Raw genomic sequence first — 18,302 nt, 5'->3', positions numbered from 1 at the left:
GGAAGTTTTGTTTTATTTTGTTTTGTTTTGTTTTCCTAGAACCCTACTTGCCATGTTTTAGGAAAGTAGCTTAGGCTTTAGGAGGAGGACATATACCTAAGAGTCACTTGAAAATTACCAGGGAAGAAGGGAGGGAGGGAGGGGGGAAACGAGGGGGAGAATGGGGATGAGGCTGGAGAGATTGGCTTTATTGTGTGACTTAGCTGCATTAGCCAAGAAGCAGATCTGTCATGATTCAAACAACTGAATTCATATGATGTGCCCAATAGCTTTTCAGTCAATGGAAGTCTATGGGCCTTCATATCCAGTTCATCAGCACTGGGGAGGAGAAGATGGTCATGGTGGTGGGGGGCTGGGGGTTGGGGGGATATGATAGCCATTAGAAAAAACTAAATTGGAAGTGTCTTTTTCCCACTGGGTAAACATTCTTGATTATATTTTATGTTTTTCTGAGTTAATTCCTCAGAAACTATAGAATGTGCCCATTTGATTATAATTGGCCCATGAAACCTGTCATGTATATTTTACAAAGCTGTATGACATATTATTTTATCTTTATAACAATAAACACTTAAATAGCTTTAGTTATTTTAGGGATCAGTGACTGAAATACAAGTTCTTACTTCCTTTAGTGAATGCAGATTATTTACTCAGCAGTCTCATAGCCATCATCATTGAGCAATTGAAGTAGCATTAATCTTGCCGTAAACATAAAAACCATCCACTTGTGCTGTGGGAAGAACAGAGGTATATGTGGGCTTTCTATGCCAGTGAATTCAAGGCTGAGATGACTTTTTCACTTGTCAAGTTGCTGTCACTTTGTTAAGAATTAGAGATTGTATGTTTTCTAAATTTGTAACAATATGTCACTCTATTGTAACTAAATGCAAATGAACAACTCTGAGTTGTTTTCAGGATGTTAAGGAAAAGGTTTATTGTATTGCTACTGAGTATCTTGTCATTGGAAACTTGTACCTATTTAATTGGCATGTAGCATATTAAAATGTAACAGCCATGACTTATCTTTAAGGAAATTCGAAATGGCTTGTCTTCATAGGAGTGTAACGCAGATTATTTTCTCTCTTATTCAGGAGGCCACTCACTGTGATACTTTGATATTTACTGAATTTCTTCTCTGGCTACAGAGAAAATACCCTGACATACCCAGCTGTCTTCAGATTGAAGGAATTAGCTGTTGGTGGGGAGAATTGATGCAAATCCGTGGGTATCTCCATACCATTCTAGACCGGTGCCCAGGAATTACCTGACACATCGCAGTGAGAATACTGAGCTCATTTGGTATAGGTAGAGCCAGTCTGTTCTGCCTTCACTCTGAGACAAAGCACAAAAGGAAGCAAAGGGTATATTTACCAGCCCCCTCTGCCAGTTCCTGAAAGTAAATATGGATCAGTATTCATTTGCAGATAATTTGTGCTTGGTGCTGTGCTCCATTCTGGGGCAGCTATGCTGGTGAGGAAAAGACAGACTCCAGCCTGCAGGGGTACACATCATCTATTACATAGGTGCCTCGGATAGGTGACTTTATTCCCTAACGGGAGGACATCCTAGCAATATATTATTGAATCCGTCACGTTTGTAGACAAGCATTCCTGATAATTCTCCCTGATTCCCCATCTTCAAAATACCACTGAGCCATGTAAAATTGACCTTCCAATTATTCTCAACTATCACAATATCTGCACATATCAAGTCATCACAATGTACACTTTAAATATCCTACAATTTTATTTGCCCATTACATAACAAATAAACGCATCAGTTAGGTATTGTCAATAAAGCTGAAAAAAAAAAATCTCAAATCTCTTCACTTCCCATCTCCCCCACCACTTACTTGGTATAAGTTTGCCCTTATCTCACCTAATTGGCCTTCCTACATACTTTCTTCTTTTTCCCTGTCCAGTGCATTTTTTACACTGTAGTTCAAAGGATATTTTTCATATGGAAATTGGATATGCAGCTTACCCTCCTAACACACAAGTACGTAGTCACTTAAGTGCCCACACACTTACCTCTATCACTAAAACTTTCCTTTACCTTCTATATGTTTTTAGAAAAAAGACCACAGTTCTTCATGTAATTCCCTCGGGGTTGCCTAAAACACTTTTTGTCATTTGCTGAGCTTAACCTAGTACTGAAGAAGAGCCTTTGAATTTTATATATGGAGGACTGGTACCTCTTCTGGCAGCAGAGGATATGGGTTTTATTCATGTAATTTTTGGTGATGATTTTGGTCATTGTTGGTAGTTTTTCTTCTATCTGTTATTTTCTAAATGTCTGACTTCCTGTTAAGTAGCACATTAATATTATTAATATATCAAAAGGTACTGAATAAATTTCTATCCTATGTTTACATTTAAATGTGGTATTGTTTTACTTAGTAAGTTTATGTAAAGAGGGAGAAATATTCAAAAATTTTAAAAAATTATACTTATAAATTGATTTGGGTAGTTTCTATACATCGGTAACTTGTGATTCCAAAGACTTAAGAAAAAGTCTCATAAACTGACAAATATAAACTAGTCCCATTTGGTAATTCTTTGGTGTTAAATTGAAGCTCACTTTTGGCATATAAACAGAAAATTATTTGCATATAGGGGAAATTATCCTCCATAGATATATAATACATTCTTAAAACATAGGTTACCTTTAAAGGTTTCTTTGTGTGGTCATGTAGTTTTCATTCTTTGCAGTGAAACATTTTATATATAATATTTGATTTAAGATTTGATCTTTTTATTTTCCAAGGTATTCCCTGAAGAAAACTGCCTTTACCTGTTTTCTCAATCTATCTTCTCCCTTCAAATAGAACAAATACCTTCCACAGTTTGCCTTTAAAACTATGAGCAATGCTACTGAGGAGTAAAATAGTGAAATGTTCTCTTCCAAAAAACTTAGACATATCTGAATCACTTTATTTCTGTGTTTGGTGCTATTGCCCACTTCTCTCAATGATTAAAGACCCCAGAATGGCAAGTGTTTTTTTTTGTTTTTTTGTTTTTTTGGTTTTTTTTGTTGTTGTTGTTGTTTGTTTGTTTTTTACTGTGTTGTAGATCTAGGGGAAGAACTGTGAAGAGCTGAGGGGAGGTAAATTTCTCTGAAAATATTTCAAAAGTCTGGCTTGAGAAACGACACTTGGAGTTCTGAGACACCGGGATGTTAAGTGGATGCTCTTTTGGTTAGAAGGAAGCAGAGTTCACCTTCTATCTTAACCTTTCTCAGATGATTTCAGAGAAAATTAATAAAGGCCTATCCACTTCACATTTTTACTTCTGTAAAGAAATTCTGGCAAATTTTTTACTGTATTGATATCTCTGCATTTTCTTGTCATGAACTTGCCTTGCTCTGGAATTATCACTCAAATTTGTTCACTGTTCAGCATTGATAATTGAATTTTGTAAGTGTTAATTTTATAGGAATTTATGTATTTCCAGTCCTAATGATTTTCTGGTATTATCATCATTGGTATAAAATTGGTAACAGCTGGAATGTCAGTTACCTAGTTTTCGTGTTCAAGAGGACCTCAAATGAATGTGTATTTAGGAAGATTCTTCAGAGTTGGGACAAAAGTGTTTGAGTACATGCAGCTATTCAGAAGCCCTGGGAGTAACTCTAGTACAACTGAGATGTTAATGAGATAATTTAAAGATTTGTAAAATTTCATTTATTTATGATAATATAATAATTTACTTTTATAATTTTAGAATTTTGAAACAATCCCAGTCTTAGTAAAAAAAAAAAAAAAAAAAAAACTGGATATTACAATACAAAGAACTTTTCCTATATTTGAGATTAAATTAATGACAGCATCCTTATCACCCTCAAATATCTGTATGTCTCCAAACAAGGGCATTCTCCTACTTGACTACAATGCAACCATCAGAACCAGGAGGTAAATATTGATGCAGCATGCCCATGCAGCCTTCACATTACATTTTGGCAGTTCTCCCATCTGGGAGTTACCACGTGTCCTCTGCAAATTGCTCTGATTGTCGTCAAAGACTCCAGTTCAGAATTACACTTTGCCCTTAATCATCAATCTGAAAGAGTTACTCAAGTTTTCCTGTGACATTCCTGATCTTGATAGCTTTGAAGATAACAAATTTGTTATCTCATAAAATGTTCTCATTTGGGGTTTGCTGATGCTTGCTTTGATCATATTTAGATTATGAATCTTTGGCAATAATACTGTCTTACTCAGTTCAAGCTGCTATAACCAAATGCCATAAACTGGGTGGCATATAATCAGAAATTTATTTCTCATAGTTCTAGAGGCTGGGAAGTCCAAGATCAAGTTGCTGGCAGTTTGGTGTCTTGTTGGAGCCCACTTTCTGGTTCACAGAGGGCCATCTTTTGAATATGTGTCCTCAGGTGGAAGTGGCAAGGGCTCTCACTGGCATCTCTTTCACGAGGCCACTAATCCCATTCATAAGGGTTCCATCCTCATGAGCTAATCACTTCCCAAAAGTCACACCTGCAAATACCATCACATTGGGCGTTAGGATTAAAAATGAATGGGGGGGGGGCAGGGCAGGGATTACAAACATTTAATCTATAACAAATATCATGGAAGTGATATTATGTTTTTCTCAACACATGATTTTTATCTGTTTCATTATCTGTGTCAACTTCATTCTCTTAAGGTTATTTTTGTGAGTCTTCTCAATTTTAAAGTTACTCTTCTTTCTATTCAATAAATGCCAATGAGGGGTTACCTTGGGAGTATGCAAATATGTAATTCCTCCTGAAACTTTTCTATTTGTTCATTTATATCAGTATGGACTCATGTCTTTTTATTTTATTCAATATATTATAATTTGTATATGTACTTTGATGTTCAAATTGTCCCACATTGGTCTAGTGAGAGCCCCATCAAGCTGGCATCTTTGCCTTTTCAACACGTCTTTGTCATTCTTCGAGCACTTGCATACATAACAGATATTTTAAGTATGGCTTGTACTTTTTTCTTCTCCCAGTACTGAATGTAATCAGTGATTTCTTCAAGGAGCTCTGCTTCCTTTTACTAGACAGTCATATTCAGAGAATCCGATGCAAGCTCTGGATGCTGTGTGTGGCCATCGCTATTAGGTATTGCTGCTTCTCGCCTCTCTGGACTCACACAGACAGGGAAGATGTGTTTAGTAAGTGTACATAAGGAGTGAATGTATGTGTGCATGCACACTCATTTACAATTGTATTCATTTTTATATCGGTGTGTATGTTTTTAGAAACATGAGTTCACACCAATGCCTTCACTGCCAGTCCACACATAGCTTATTCTCGCTTTCCTTTTTATACAACAATTGATAGCTTAAATTTTTTATTTACAGTTACATTCACCACAGTACAGTGGAACAGCCAGGGTTAATCTTTTTTTGGGCATTGTTTGATTTGAGCTCATTAGAATTTTTGACTTTTACAAAGCTGGCAATTAATGGAGGCAGGAGCCAAACCCAGATCCCTTTCCATGTTTATTATTTCTGTCTTTGTGTCTCTCTTTCTAAAAACACAGTAATTAAAATATTATACTTCAGCTTCATTGTGCATTTTTGCCTTTCTTTTCTTAAAAAAACTGATATTATGACTTATATAGAAATTTATGTAAAAATGTTATTTATTTTATCATTCAAACTATGGCAAAAACTTTTGATCATGACACCAGCTTATTATTAAAAATAATAGAAAGCAGTGAGATTTGTGAAAGTAGATGGGCATTAGATTTTGTTATTTTGATGAGACTTGCACTCCAGGGAAGGGAATAAAAGCATCATCCTGATTCCTAAATATTTGTTTAAACATCCAAGAATTAAGTAGGAGAGGATACTTCTATATCCCCATGAATGCCTCTAATTTTGGATCACAAAAAGTGTGATCATTTGCTAAACCCAAACACAAATAACTAATAACTTAAAGCCACGTGACATTGCAGCTACCACATTTATACAAATAATATAAACCAACTGGGTTTGTGTTCTGCTATGTAGACTATTGCTTTGTGATTTGTAGGATAATTGCATACATTACTTCTAAATAAGTTTGCTTTATCTCTGCCAAGAATGCCTTACAACATCCTCAACATGTGAAGAATATTTCAGAAAATGGAGCTTTGCTCTGAGATGCTCTGTGGATAGTTGGTTAGTATGCTGAATATTTAGTAGCTGCTAATAAAGCTCCTGTCCGCTGATCAGTGTCCAATTTTCTATTCTTTCATGGCATCATTCTATGAGAAATCTTTGGAGATTCTAGTGCCCCATAAGTGCCCTTAAGAGTTACCTAAATCCACTCTGAAATAAAAGCTTCTCTGATTGATTTAATAGCTTTATTAAGACAAGCATACCATCTGTACATAATAACTTGCAAAGAGGATCTTGGACTAAATATTCATCATATCTTGTTCATAATTACTTTTGGAGGCCAGATCTTATATTTATTAAATATTCCATTTGGTTATCATTTATTAACTGGCAGTTTTGTCCTACTTTAGATAACTTCTTTCTTAGAGTAGCCTTTAACTTATAATTAGAAACTACTTTATTTATATAATTTTTTTCAATTTCATTCATATGAATATCATTTTGATAATGGCCCAGGAGTCCAACTTTGCTGGAAAACGTTGATTTAGCTTTTACTTCTTTTCTTTGGAGTTTTCTGTTTTCAGTCCCTTATTCAATACACTTGCAGGAAGATTGATTTTGAATAATACAGTCATGATGTCAAAACAGTACAAATTATACCCTGCTGCATCTGGAATGGTGAAAATAAAAGCTTTATTTACACTATTTTCTTTAAGAAAAGAATAATAAATGTTTTTTCTCCGTTTTCAGGGACTGTATTCTGGAAAGAAATGGTTCTTGTTTGTAGCCTGATACCATGGTTTATTCTGAAAGATAATGACTTGAAAACTCATTAGAGTTTTCAAATACTCTAACCAGTAACCCTGATCTGTCTCCTCTCCCAGACAAAGATATTTGGGGTGGTCATTATTGGCTCCCATCTTACAGGGAGACCGCTGTGTGGCCTAAGGTCATAGACTTGATATGTTGGGTCTACTGATGTCTAGTGTCCTGTCTTTTAGCATCTGCTCGGAACCAAAGTTCTAACATTTATAACCCTTCTTAGATAATTAAATAGAAATTACAGAAGGGTTAACGACATGGGCACAGTGCTGAATTTGAGCTCTCTAGAGAAAATTATTTGATATTTATCATCCTTTTCACACTCTTCCATTTCTCCTGCACATTTGATTGGCTAGCATACATGGCAAATATTTGTCTCTATCTGGAAGCAATGCTAAACCAATGAGAAGCCAATTAATATATATCAAAAGATTTTTTAAATGCAGAACTGTTTTTAAAATTATCATTACATTCCATGGAACTTTAGTCCTTTCTGCTTGAAAAAAAAATTAAAAATAAGCAACTACTCAAATCATTTTTGTTGTGCCTTCCATTATAGGTTGACTTTGATAAAGAGTTCTATCACTGTTTTTGATGAATATTCAATGAACACCTATTGGCATAGAGGAAGCATGCTGAAGTACAAATATACCAAATCTAGAGTTAAAAGTTTTTCTTTTATTTTTGCTCTATGTGTGATCTGGAACAAGTAATTTTGCTGAGTCTTTGTTTTGTGTCTACAGAAGATTGTAATTATGATACCACCTTTGCCTATCTCAGGGAACCTTAATAAGGCTCGGATGGTTTCAGTGTTTTCTGTCATTCACAGCAAAGCTTTTCTGTCTCAAATATTTAGAGCTATTGTTTTAGTTCATTTTGGGGAACATCATATGACAATATAGATTTGTTTTATTTCTGCTGTTGATTAATCAAAGAACGTAAAGCCTTGTTCAAAGGGAGAAATGAGGGCTTTTATGAGCTTTGAAAAAGTTACTTGATTGCAGATATTGCTTTCTAAATTCACTTGCATGTCAGGGTGCCTCTGTGGCTCAGTCGGTTAAGCCTCTGCCTTGGGTGCAGGTCATGATCTTGTGGTTTGTGGGTTTGAGCCCTGCGTTGGGGTCAGTGCTGACAACTCAGAGCCTGGAGCCTTCTTTGGATTCTGTGTCTTCCTCTCTCTCTGCCCCTGCCCCGCTCTCACTCTGTCTCTCTCTCTCAAAAATAAAATAAACATAAAAAATAAATAGTCACTTGTGTGTTTAGATAATCCTTGTGGGTTTTTTTGTTATGATTTGCATAGAATATTCCCCATTTACAATTTATTGCTGCAGCTTTTGTTATATCAAGACTTGGAGTCACATGCCTCTGTTCTGTAAATCTATCATAGGATCTTGGGATTGAGTAAGTGTAGATATGCTAATATTTTACAAAATGCCAGACACCAGTGCCAGGCAGTGCTAGCCACATTTATTGCATTATCTCATTCAGTCCTCCCATCTATGAGCTGGGTACTATTCTCACTCCCAAAGAACCTAATTATTCTGCAGATTTAATTAAATCACAACAATATAAAGGTTCTCTAGATTACTTCATACCCAGTGCCTGGCCCACAATTGCCACAACAGAGGCATTTAATAAATATCTATAGAATGAATTATACCATCTATTGCCTGCTCAGTAGATTCTTCAAACTGATAGTTCAAAAGCTCTTTTTTCTTTTAATTTAATGCAGTTTTCATAAATAGGAAAATATTTTGTTATGTGACCACCTGACCACCACCATATTTCAACTTTTCAAGAGAATTTTCACTTTTTCCTAAGTATAAAAACATACTTTGTGTGGCACAGATTAGTACTGTTTCTTTAACAGGTGGAGATGACTTGCAATATATTTAAAGGGTCTACCACTAAGAAAATATTCCAAATATGATCCATCTAACATTTGGCCTTTCCTTTGTTAATGAAATCTTTCCTTAATCCCTTCATACTTCAAAACAAAAACAAAACTTTAGAGCTTGTAGAAGATTACACTGTGAGCACACTTAAAATTTAAGATACATAGCCATTGAGAAATCTTTGCTCTTGTGAGTGAACCATGACCTGAGTGATTGCCCCAACATACAACTGAGTGATTCACTTGGGTTTTACCATTTGCTTGAACATCAATAATTTCATTTTTCTAAAGATGACATAACAGAGTTTTGGTACCATATTCTGTGGGTTCTTTTGAGTTTCATTGTGTTTACATGTATTTTTTTTTTGTTATGTGATTGGCATTTTGACTTGTAGGAACTTACAAGTAGTGTATGAAGAGAGCCTTTCTATAGAATTAGATAGCAGGAACTGAAATGTGTGTTCCCAGTGCAGTAACTGCACCAAATTATAAAAGGAACCAAGCATGACTTGTGCATCTTAACCAACGAAGATTGTTTGCTAATGAAATAAAATTTATGACTATAAAAATAGCCCTTAAAGACTATTTTTGTGAGTCTGGAAGCCTCATACTACTTAAGACACCGTAAAAAATAGAAGTTATAAGAAAGTTGTATGTCTCTTAGATGTAGAACCAAATTGCGGAGGCCAAGCATATAGCCACAAAACAAAGAATGATTTACTGTTTAAATGAATGATATGAAATAAACCCGATAGGAATTCAGAGATGCCACATGAGTGAGTGCTGAGATGTTTGTCGAGATTCCCTAAACGTATGTATTTGCAAATATATCTTGTACACTGTCTTGGTTACAAAGGAAATATCACAAAGCCCTGCCCTCCATGAGCGTATGAGTTCAAGCTTACTCATTGACTTATTAAGGGATTGATTGATAACACCAGTTGAGAGATTTTTTAAAAGGAGCCCCTACGGGGGCGCCTGGGTGGCGCAGTCGGTTAAGCCTCCGACTTCAGCCAGGTCACGATCTCGCGGTCCGTGAGTTCGAGCCCCGCGTCAGGCTCTGGGCTGATGGCTCGGAGCCTGGAGCCTGTTTCCGATTCTGTGTCTCCCTCTCTCTCTGCCCCTCCCCCGTTCATGCTCTGTCTCTCTCTGTCCCAAAAATAAATAAACGTTGAAAAAAAAAATAAAAGGAACCACTACGAATTGTTTGGTACTCAGAAAAGTGATTCAGGAGGTTGAGTTCTCTAAGAAAAAAAAAATAATCTACTTATCTCTTACTAAAGTTTCTGATTTTGCTTTATTACACTACCTTTCTCATCAAAACTTCTACATCATCCATAATATTTAAATGATTGAGTGTACTTGCCAAATCTCTTAATACTGCTTTTGTAAAGGCATATTGTTGATGTAATTGATGTGATAAATTGGAAATGTAGCACCGCGGCAAAATAGTCTTTCACTGAAAACTTCTTTAATCAATTGGGAGCAGAGTCAGAACACCTGTATGTTTGCATTCATTCATGTCCCAGCAAGAATAGGCAAGAAGAACTGCTTTGGCCACCTTGGATGGAGGCTATGGCTTTAGCAGGCAATTTAATTGTGTGGTTTCCTAACAAATACAAGAGGTTCAGTGTTTGTGGAATTAGAGCACAACTAAAAAAATCATTAAAATTATTTATGGATGAACAACGAAAGTAGTTTAACTGAGCAAATTATGCAAAAGCTTGTATCTGATCGTTCACAGATACCTAAAGCATGACTCCTTACAAAACCATGTCAGACTATTTCCCTATACATTCCTTTCAAGTCCTGGGTATGTCAGGGGTTATTAACACAAGTTCTGGAGAAATGGGAAGTTAACTCTAAACAGCGCTGATGTTCATGTTTCCCTTTCCTTAATGGAACTGTAAGTTTCATATCCGCATATTTCATTATGATACCAAACGGACTCAACGAATATGCTATATTTCCAGGTCTATTATAGCTGCCATTCCAAACAAAATATGTCTAACTTCTATGATTCACTAAGCACAAGTATGTAGTAATCTGCCCTTTAATGGCCTCTCAAAATGACAGACCAAATGGCTTTGTGAAGGTCAAGTCTGATTTAAATTGTTGATGAATTAGTAGCTAATTCTGCATGATTGAATATTAATATGGAACAGTGATAAGTAAGGCACTTTAAAGCTTAATGAACACATTAATGAATAGGACAAAATGTTTTTCTTTTCACCTCATGTAAAAGTTTAAAGCTGCTAACATATTGACGATTTGTTAATTTTTGATAGCTGCTTCTTTTTTTCTGTAAAAGTTTATGTGGTTAAGATATAAAAGATATTGATTTTCCCCCAAGTTCCTGGTACTACACATTTGATGAGCTGTCAAAGTTGATGTTATCAAATGGCCAAAGCAATTTTATATAAATCACTAATAAATGTAGAAGGTAAAAAGAAAGCAATTAACATCTTCTAAACTACACCCACTGAGATAAGCATTCCAATTAGAAATTTCATTATTTCTACAGTTCGTTTTATGTTGAATACTGAGTTTTATTGCCAAATACCTGACAGTCAAATTGGAAACAAGCCACAACTGTCAACATATAAGAGCTCTGGCTATTTGAATCTGTTACATTGTGATGTTTCTCATGAAAAATTAATGAAGAAAGTACATTCAAAAGAGATTCTGTGCAAAGGTGGGGGATGGATAGAATTTAATTACCCTTATTAAAAATAGGAAAGGAGCACTCTTTACATCCTCTGTCCGATTAGTATGCAAGAAAGATTATCTTTGTTGTGCACTTGTGTATATGAAAAGGGGGCTCTGGAGTGTTCTTTATGAGCCAAGAAGGAAAAGAAAGGTCATGCAAATGTATTAGACTGCTTTTGATAGGGCACAAGTCAATTTTGTCAGCTCTCCCTAAGGTGAGGATTTCATTTCTTATAAATGGTTATTAATTCTAGATTTCTTTAGTAAGAGCCTTCAGTAAGTGGCTCAACAATCTTAAGTCTTTGACACTTGCCACTTGATACTGAATAGTGGTGTGGTTCTTCAGAGATGAACGTGTAGAAGAAAAGTAATGGCTAGTGGGTCACTGTTAATGCATGCTAATGTAACTAGTATTTAAATGCCTGGGGGTAGATACAATGCCCTGAGAAATAGAGAAACAGCTCAGGAATCTCAAGGTGAGTTTTTATGAACCTAAGTTCGTAGTGTTAAATATGGAAAAGATAACAAAATCTAAGAGCTTTTTAAGAAACTCATTTCTAGGTAACTAAGCCAGTGTAGTTGACTTTGGAGCACTCCAGGTAAAATGCTTTGAAGCATTTTGGGTCACTAGACACCAAGCGAGATGTTTAATATGATGTGTGTAATACAATGGCTATTGATCTATCTGCTTTTTTTTCAAGTAATATTAGAACAATGCTATAGGTAGAAATATATCATATTGACGAAACTTAAAGTCACAAAGAACAGACTGATGAAATTCATTTGGAGTACATTATCAAAATTAGCCTAATTTGCAAAATGCTCTATTCCATTTGTAATTTTTAACTTTCCCTTGGAGCTCCGAAAAACCATCTTGAAATTTCATCCTTAACTATTGTTTCTGGCTTTTGTCCTCTAAAGGCCTTCTGCTTGGCTGATGATGTGTGAGCATTCACATAAACAGGATGTATTCCTGCTTCCTCGAAAGAATCTTTCAACCTAAGTAAAATGTTAACTCATCGTAGTGAATTGTTTTTATAACTTTTTTTGTCTCCAGCTGTAACTAGCTGGTGGGACAGGTAAATATTCTCTAGTGAATTTAGATGTCAAGCCCAACTTGCCTTAGCAACGTCTATTGGTCTTTCATAATCTTCCTGCAGAAGAGCTAGGGTCCATACCTGCCTGTTCTGTTTGCCTCCCCAGTTTCTCTTATAACAATCTGGACTTGTTGAGAGAAACCTTCCCCTTATTGGGTGCTTTATTCTTTGATAATAGTTTGACATTTGTTCACTAATCACATTCAAAATCTCTCTCTGTAGTCCTGAACTATTTCTCTGATCAAGTCTTTACCAGAAGTAGTTTCCTACTATATATAGTAGAAAAACATATTTCTTTCTTTTCTTTTCTTTCTTTTCTTTTCTTTTCTTTTCTTTCTTTTCTTTTCTTTTCTTTTCTTTTCTTTTCTTTTCTTTTCTTCTTTTCTTTTCTTTTCTTTTCCCTTTCCTTTTCTTTTCTTTTCTTTTTTTAACCACTAGGTTATATTCTTATTTAGGCTTGGGAATCATTGGAGGTTCTCTGAAAAGTCTGATAATACAGACTAGTTTGATGACAAGGGATTTTGATATAAATGAGATCTGGAGGAACTCACAGTGTAGGGAGATAAACTCATAATAATAAATACAAGAAAATGGATTTTAGTTATTCACTGCTACAATAGCTCTGAGGAGGAAAATGTTACATGTATTTGAGAGGGTTTTTATTATAAAGAAGGTGATTTTGGCTGCATGGCTTTCCAGAGACCCAGAGTACTTATTGTACATGATTTGTCTAGAAAATGGTAAGAGTTACAGTGTGAACAGAAGAAACTTTGCTATGGGGGATATCATCCATGAGAGATTGAGAAAAATGGGGCCTGATTTAAAAGGATTTTGCTAGCTAAATTTAGGAGACTGAATTTATCATGTAATGATAGAGGGGAGGCTGTAGAGGACACATATATTTGACTGACAACACAGCAGAAGCATCAAAATAGAGCCTTTTTCCTAGAAATTATAATGCAGACTTCAGCAATACTCATAGGATCATACCATAAATTGCAGGTGAAATCCTAGGAGAAGTGAGATGCCCTATTTGATGATTTCTAACTTTTTTTCTCACTGGTGTTTGTGCTTTTGAGTAATTTTGGAATTGATGGCTCATGAAAATTAATCAAAGATCATGAGGGACAGTTGATTAAATTAATCCCAGACCCAGTGAGAACTCAAACTATTTTATAGCGGTTTTCAAACAAACTGCTAAGTTCTAATTTGGATAATAATCACATATATAACTAAAATTCCTTCAAATTAAAAATTTCTTCAAGATAGAATATACCTTTCTAATGCTGGCTGGAAGAACTGGTAATGTAAATTATTAATGTGGATCATCATGCTTGGGGGATTTAAGAGGAATTTAACTTCTCAAGATCCAAGATCTGGGACAATTTTGATATAGGATAGGGAGAAGTGAACTTTGGATGAGTTGAGGATTCAAAATTTAGGAATTTGAACTCTTAATTACTGAAAATGGTATAGGCCTTTGGAATGGAGGAAAATATTTTCTTACTCTGAGGAATATATACTTTTGTGTTGCTTTTTCTGAGTTTCTTTTCTTCTTTTGTAAGGGAGTCTTTTTCAGACAATTTTCAGATTAATGGAAACTCCCTACAAAGAAATTCATTCAAAAAAAAAAAAAAAAAAGAGAGAGAGAGAAAAAAAAGAAAAAGAAATTCATTCAGGTTGAAGTTGACCCTTATGAAAAAATACAGAGTTTTACTTAAAAATCACAAGAAAAACAGCAGATTAGAAATGAGGTAACTTAATCCAGCTAATCTGTTTATTCCCCAGATGCTCTCCAAAAGAGCTCTACTGGACCCCATTGTTTTCCCTCAACAGAAAGTTCCCTAAGTGCTTATCCTTGTGATGTTCCCATCTTTCTGGCCAATTCCACTTGTTCTTAATGCCCATTTCAGAGTCTCATTTGAAGCTGACCTCACTGACCTCCTCCAGCACACATTCTATAATTTCTTCTTCCCCCACGATCCTAGAAATAGATGTGGTTTTTCATCATGTTCTTTATCACATGTATCTGAGCTCTTTGTTAGAATATTGGTCTCTTACATAGACTGTGCATTCTCCTGGCCAGGAACAACATTGTGACTGTATCCTAATCTAATAATGCAATGCTGCCTGGTTTGTGTTAGCTTCTCAACAAATGCCAAATAAGGCAAGGGGAAAGATTAATGGACAATAGCTCTTGAATTTTGGGCATCTGATTTATTGACATGTTTGTATCACCTTTTGTCTTGCAGAGGATCAAATTCCTAGGGGCTTCCCTACCATTGACATGGGCCCACAGTTGAAGGTGGTTGAGCGTACACGCACTGCCACCATGCTTTGTGCAGCCAGTGGGAATCCGGATCCAGAAATAACTTGGTTTAAAGATTTCCTGCCCGTCGACACAAGCAACAACAATGGCCGTATTAAGCAATTACGATCAGGTAGGGTCTTGTTACTGTTTCCACTAACTCTTAGAGAATTTTTTTTTTTAGCTTTCTCTCTCTTTATTTTTATTTTAATTTGATTTGATTTGATTTTAATTTTTAGGTATTGATTTTTCTCCCTCTTCTCTTTCTCTGTTATTTAATGTGTTGTCCATGTTTGTGATGTCATAGCCTGTTTCAGAGTCTGTCTTTCTCTCTGTGTGTTTTGCAGCTTCTGTTTAATCCACATTGCTCACTGCTGTGACTGTATTTTTGATGATTTTTTTTTAATTTACTGCTTTTCTGCAGTATTTGATGGTTCCATTTTCTCCTCTTTCTTTCTTCTCTCTCTGTTTTCTTTTGAAACAAATTTATTTCAACATTGGACTTCATTCAGAACTTGCAAGGAGCTCCAATGGTTGTATCCATTAAAAACCAAAATATTCATATTAAACACCAAAATGATTCAATTTTATTAAAGTGTGTTTTCTCTGTCTCTTATGCATTTGAACTCATCAAAGTACCAAAGTTTAGTTAAGTTTGGTCACATCTGCTTTCTTTTCACTAATACATAAATGACAGAAATGTTATCCCATGAGTAACCAGATGTATTTTTTCGAAAGTCCTTTACCAAATACCAATGCAAGGAGGGGATTTTTATTAATATTATTATTATATTCTTGTGAGTGAGCATTTTCTACACATAAGCCACAGTAGTGTGCGCCCACACTAAAGAGTTTTGAACCCTCCAGTGACTGGATCTACAGAAGTCTGCTTTTGGTGTAGACTCCAGCTTTTGCTGCTTCCTCCTCTTTCCCCTGGCTGCCCTTTTCTCCCTCTCCCACCCCTATCCCAAGTTCATCCCTTTGCTCTCTTTAGATTAAAGATAGAGATAATTCTAAATTTCTTAAGTTTTAGAGCCTGTCCCTAGGCAATTTCACCGGGACATGTAGTAATAAGCTGTTTACTTTGACGTTGGGAGTTATATTGATATAGAATTCTAAGTTGTTTAACTGCCTGTCTTCCCAGAATTCTCAGCTTTTGACCTGTCCTGTGATGTTAAAGCGTCTTGTTAACTGCCTTTTTTGCTTGTTGTTCAGCAGAATTGTGTAGATTAGCATTCTGTTATTGTAAATAAAGAATTAATTATTCACATGTAACATAGATGATTTAGTATATAAAGCTTTAACTCTGAAAAATTTGTACCAAATTATAAGGAATATAATAATATTTTTATGCTGTCTTTCTTCTCTCCGTATTTAAATCTCCAGAATCTATTGGTAAGTGCTTAGTTCTGAAGCGCACTTCACCCTCACTAATTTCCATATCCAGAATATTATTATTATTATTATTATTATTATTATTTTATTATTAATAAAATGCATGGCATGCATTTTACTAACTGTCAGTGTAGACACCAGATCTCGGTAGTGGCGCGCACACGCACACATCCACAGATCCGTTATTGTAAGAACACTGTGTACAAAAATAAAATAATACACAAGTTATATCACACAAATGTAGCATAGTGAGTAGCATAAGATATTCAATCAACAGTGTTTGTTTCCAGTTAGTCATTAGTATTTCCTATAACAGTATATATATATGCGTACCTATATATATACTTAAACAGATTAGCCAGGATTTTTCCTAAACTATGTCTTTAAAAAGTATCGTTTAGTTTTTTGGTTTTTTTTTTTTTTAAGAATATGAGGCATATAAGATATAATTCTAAACCTATATGACCCCAGACCTATGAACTCAGTTGTTTCTCTGAGAAAAGCAATGCTGCCTATTGTGGTCTTTGCCCTCTGTGGTATAATGCAACTTGCTTTTATAATCTAATAATACTATCTAATATATTCCTGTTTTACCAGTATAGTAATTCAAGTTTCTTTTAAGACCTTATTTAATTCTGTAAATCTAATTTAATTCTTCTCCCCAGCCCTAGCCTCCTCCTTCTCGTACTAATGCTTCTTCTTTCTAATCTTATTTGCATTCATATTATCCACCCAGGTGGTACACCAATAAGAGGTAAGAGTGCTGAACTAACGTTCACAGAATGATCTTGCTCATTCTTTCTGTCCTGTCATCACTCCCATCTTTGTCTTGTTTTCAAACTCATTCCAATAATATGTCCATCAACTTTATTTTTCCCCTTTGTACTGTTTGGTTATGATCAGTGATTCTCATATTGTGAGTTTTCCTTTTCTTTTTCTTTTCTCTTTGTTTTGTTCGTTTCTTTATTTATGGAGATGATTATTTAAGTTGTGATATGCTTCAAAGAAAGCATATCCAGGTCTTTAGACCACAGACCAGTCACAGCGTACCATCTGTCCCTCTTTTTTTCCTTTTCTTCTTCTTCCTTTTTCCTTTTTTTCTTTTTTTTTTTCTTCTTTTTCCTTTTTTTTTGTCCAACCGGAGAAAAAAAAGATCATTTTTTTCTTCCTTAGCTGTTCTTGTTCTGGACCAAAGCCAAGATGGTCTGGAGAACAGTGGCAGACATGCAGAAGACAGCCTGGAACATCTGCTTTTTGTCTTTATCTTTCAAAAGGTTTTTGCTTTTGTTCTTCAATTCTTTTTTCTCTTACTGTCTTAAAAGTCAAAGAATGACTCCCCTTTCCACCTGATCCCACTCGCCTACAACCTGACAGCAATGCTTTTTTCCCCCCACTTCTTTTTTTCTTGGATTACTCACTTCTGGATTTTTGGGTCTTCTGTCCTTCAGGCTATGGAAACAAAAGGTGCTCCGTATTCTTGGTGGTATGTGATATTGCTGGTTTGTCATACTTTGACTCAGTGTGCATTTCTTTTAGAATTCTTGTTTTGGATTTTTCTTGGGGTTTTGTGACACCACACTGCTAATCCCACTGGTGGATTTTGATGGGTGTCTTAGGGGATCCGTCTCGAGGTCCTCAAGCAGTGGCTGGTTGGTTCTTCCTTGCTGGCGTAGGCCGTGCTTTTTAACTTTTTTAAAACCTTCTAATTCAACTGCTCTTTGTTTTTCAGCAAATGTAATAAATGATTGTAAGTCGTGGCAAACTGTCTTTCTTTTCTTAAAAATCTGCATGTCTTAAGGGAGTTTTGTTTCTTTAAGTAATATTTTCATGATATATAATGACTAATTTTAATTTTTTGCTTTGTGCAGCCTTTTTGTACTCGCTGCGTATTTTTGCCTTTCTTCAGCAGAAGACTTTCTTGAAAACCCGGCCTGGTATTTTTTGAGCATACCTATCTTTTGCGCCACTTTTGGTACCCAAATGGA

General features: G+C 35.4%; 1 protein-coding gene across 34 annotated transcripts in view; it reads left to right on the top strand.

The window, feature by feature from the left end:
* Positions 1-18,302, top strand: part of PTPRD (protein tyrosine phosphatase receptor type D) — a 2,237,777-nt gene that overhangs the window by 2,016,433 nt on the left and 203,042 nt on the right. For 23 of the 34 annotated variants that reach the window (XM_086685253.1, XM_086685255.1, XM_086685268.1 and 20 more), the window contains 2 exons: positions 14,867-15,055; positions 17,054-17,071. In XM_086685253.1, the coding sequence (XP_086541379.1) occupies positions 14,867-15,055; positions 17,054-17,071 (207 nt within the window). Of the gene's footprint in view, positions 1-14,866; positions 15,063-17,053; positions 17,072-18,302 lie in introns of all 34 variants that reach the window. The other 11 variants (XM_086685274.1, XM_086685285.1, XM_086685267.1 and 8 more) reach the window with 2 other exon arrangements.

Source organism: Puma concolor, chromosome D4 (assembly GCF_028749965.1).
Source record: "Puma concolor isolate L17-30 chromosome D4, mPumCon1.1.hap2, whole genome shotgun sequence".
Lineage (NCBI taxonomy): Eukaryota > Metazoa > Chordata > Mammalia > Carnivora > Felidae > Puma > Puma concolor.
Note: the sequence above shows the minus strand (reverse complement) of the source record. Positions and strands in the feature narration are given on the sequence as shown.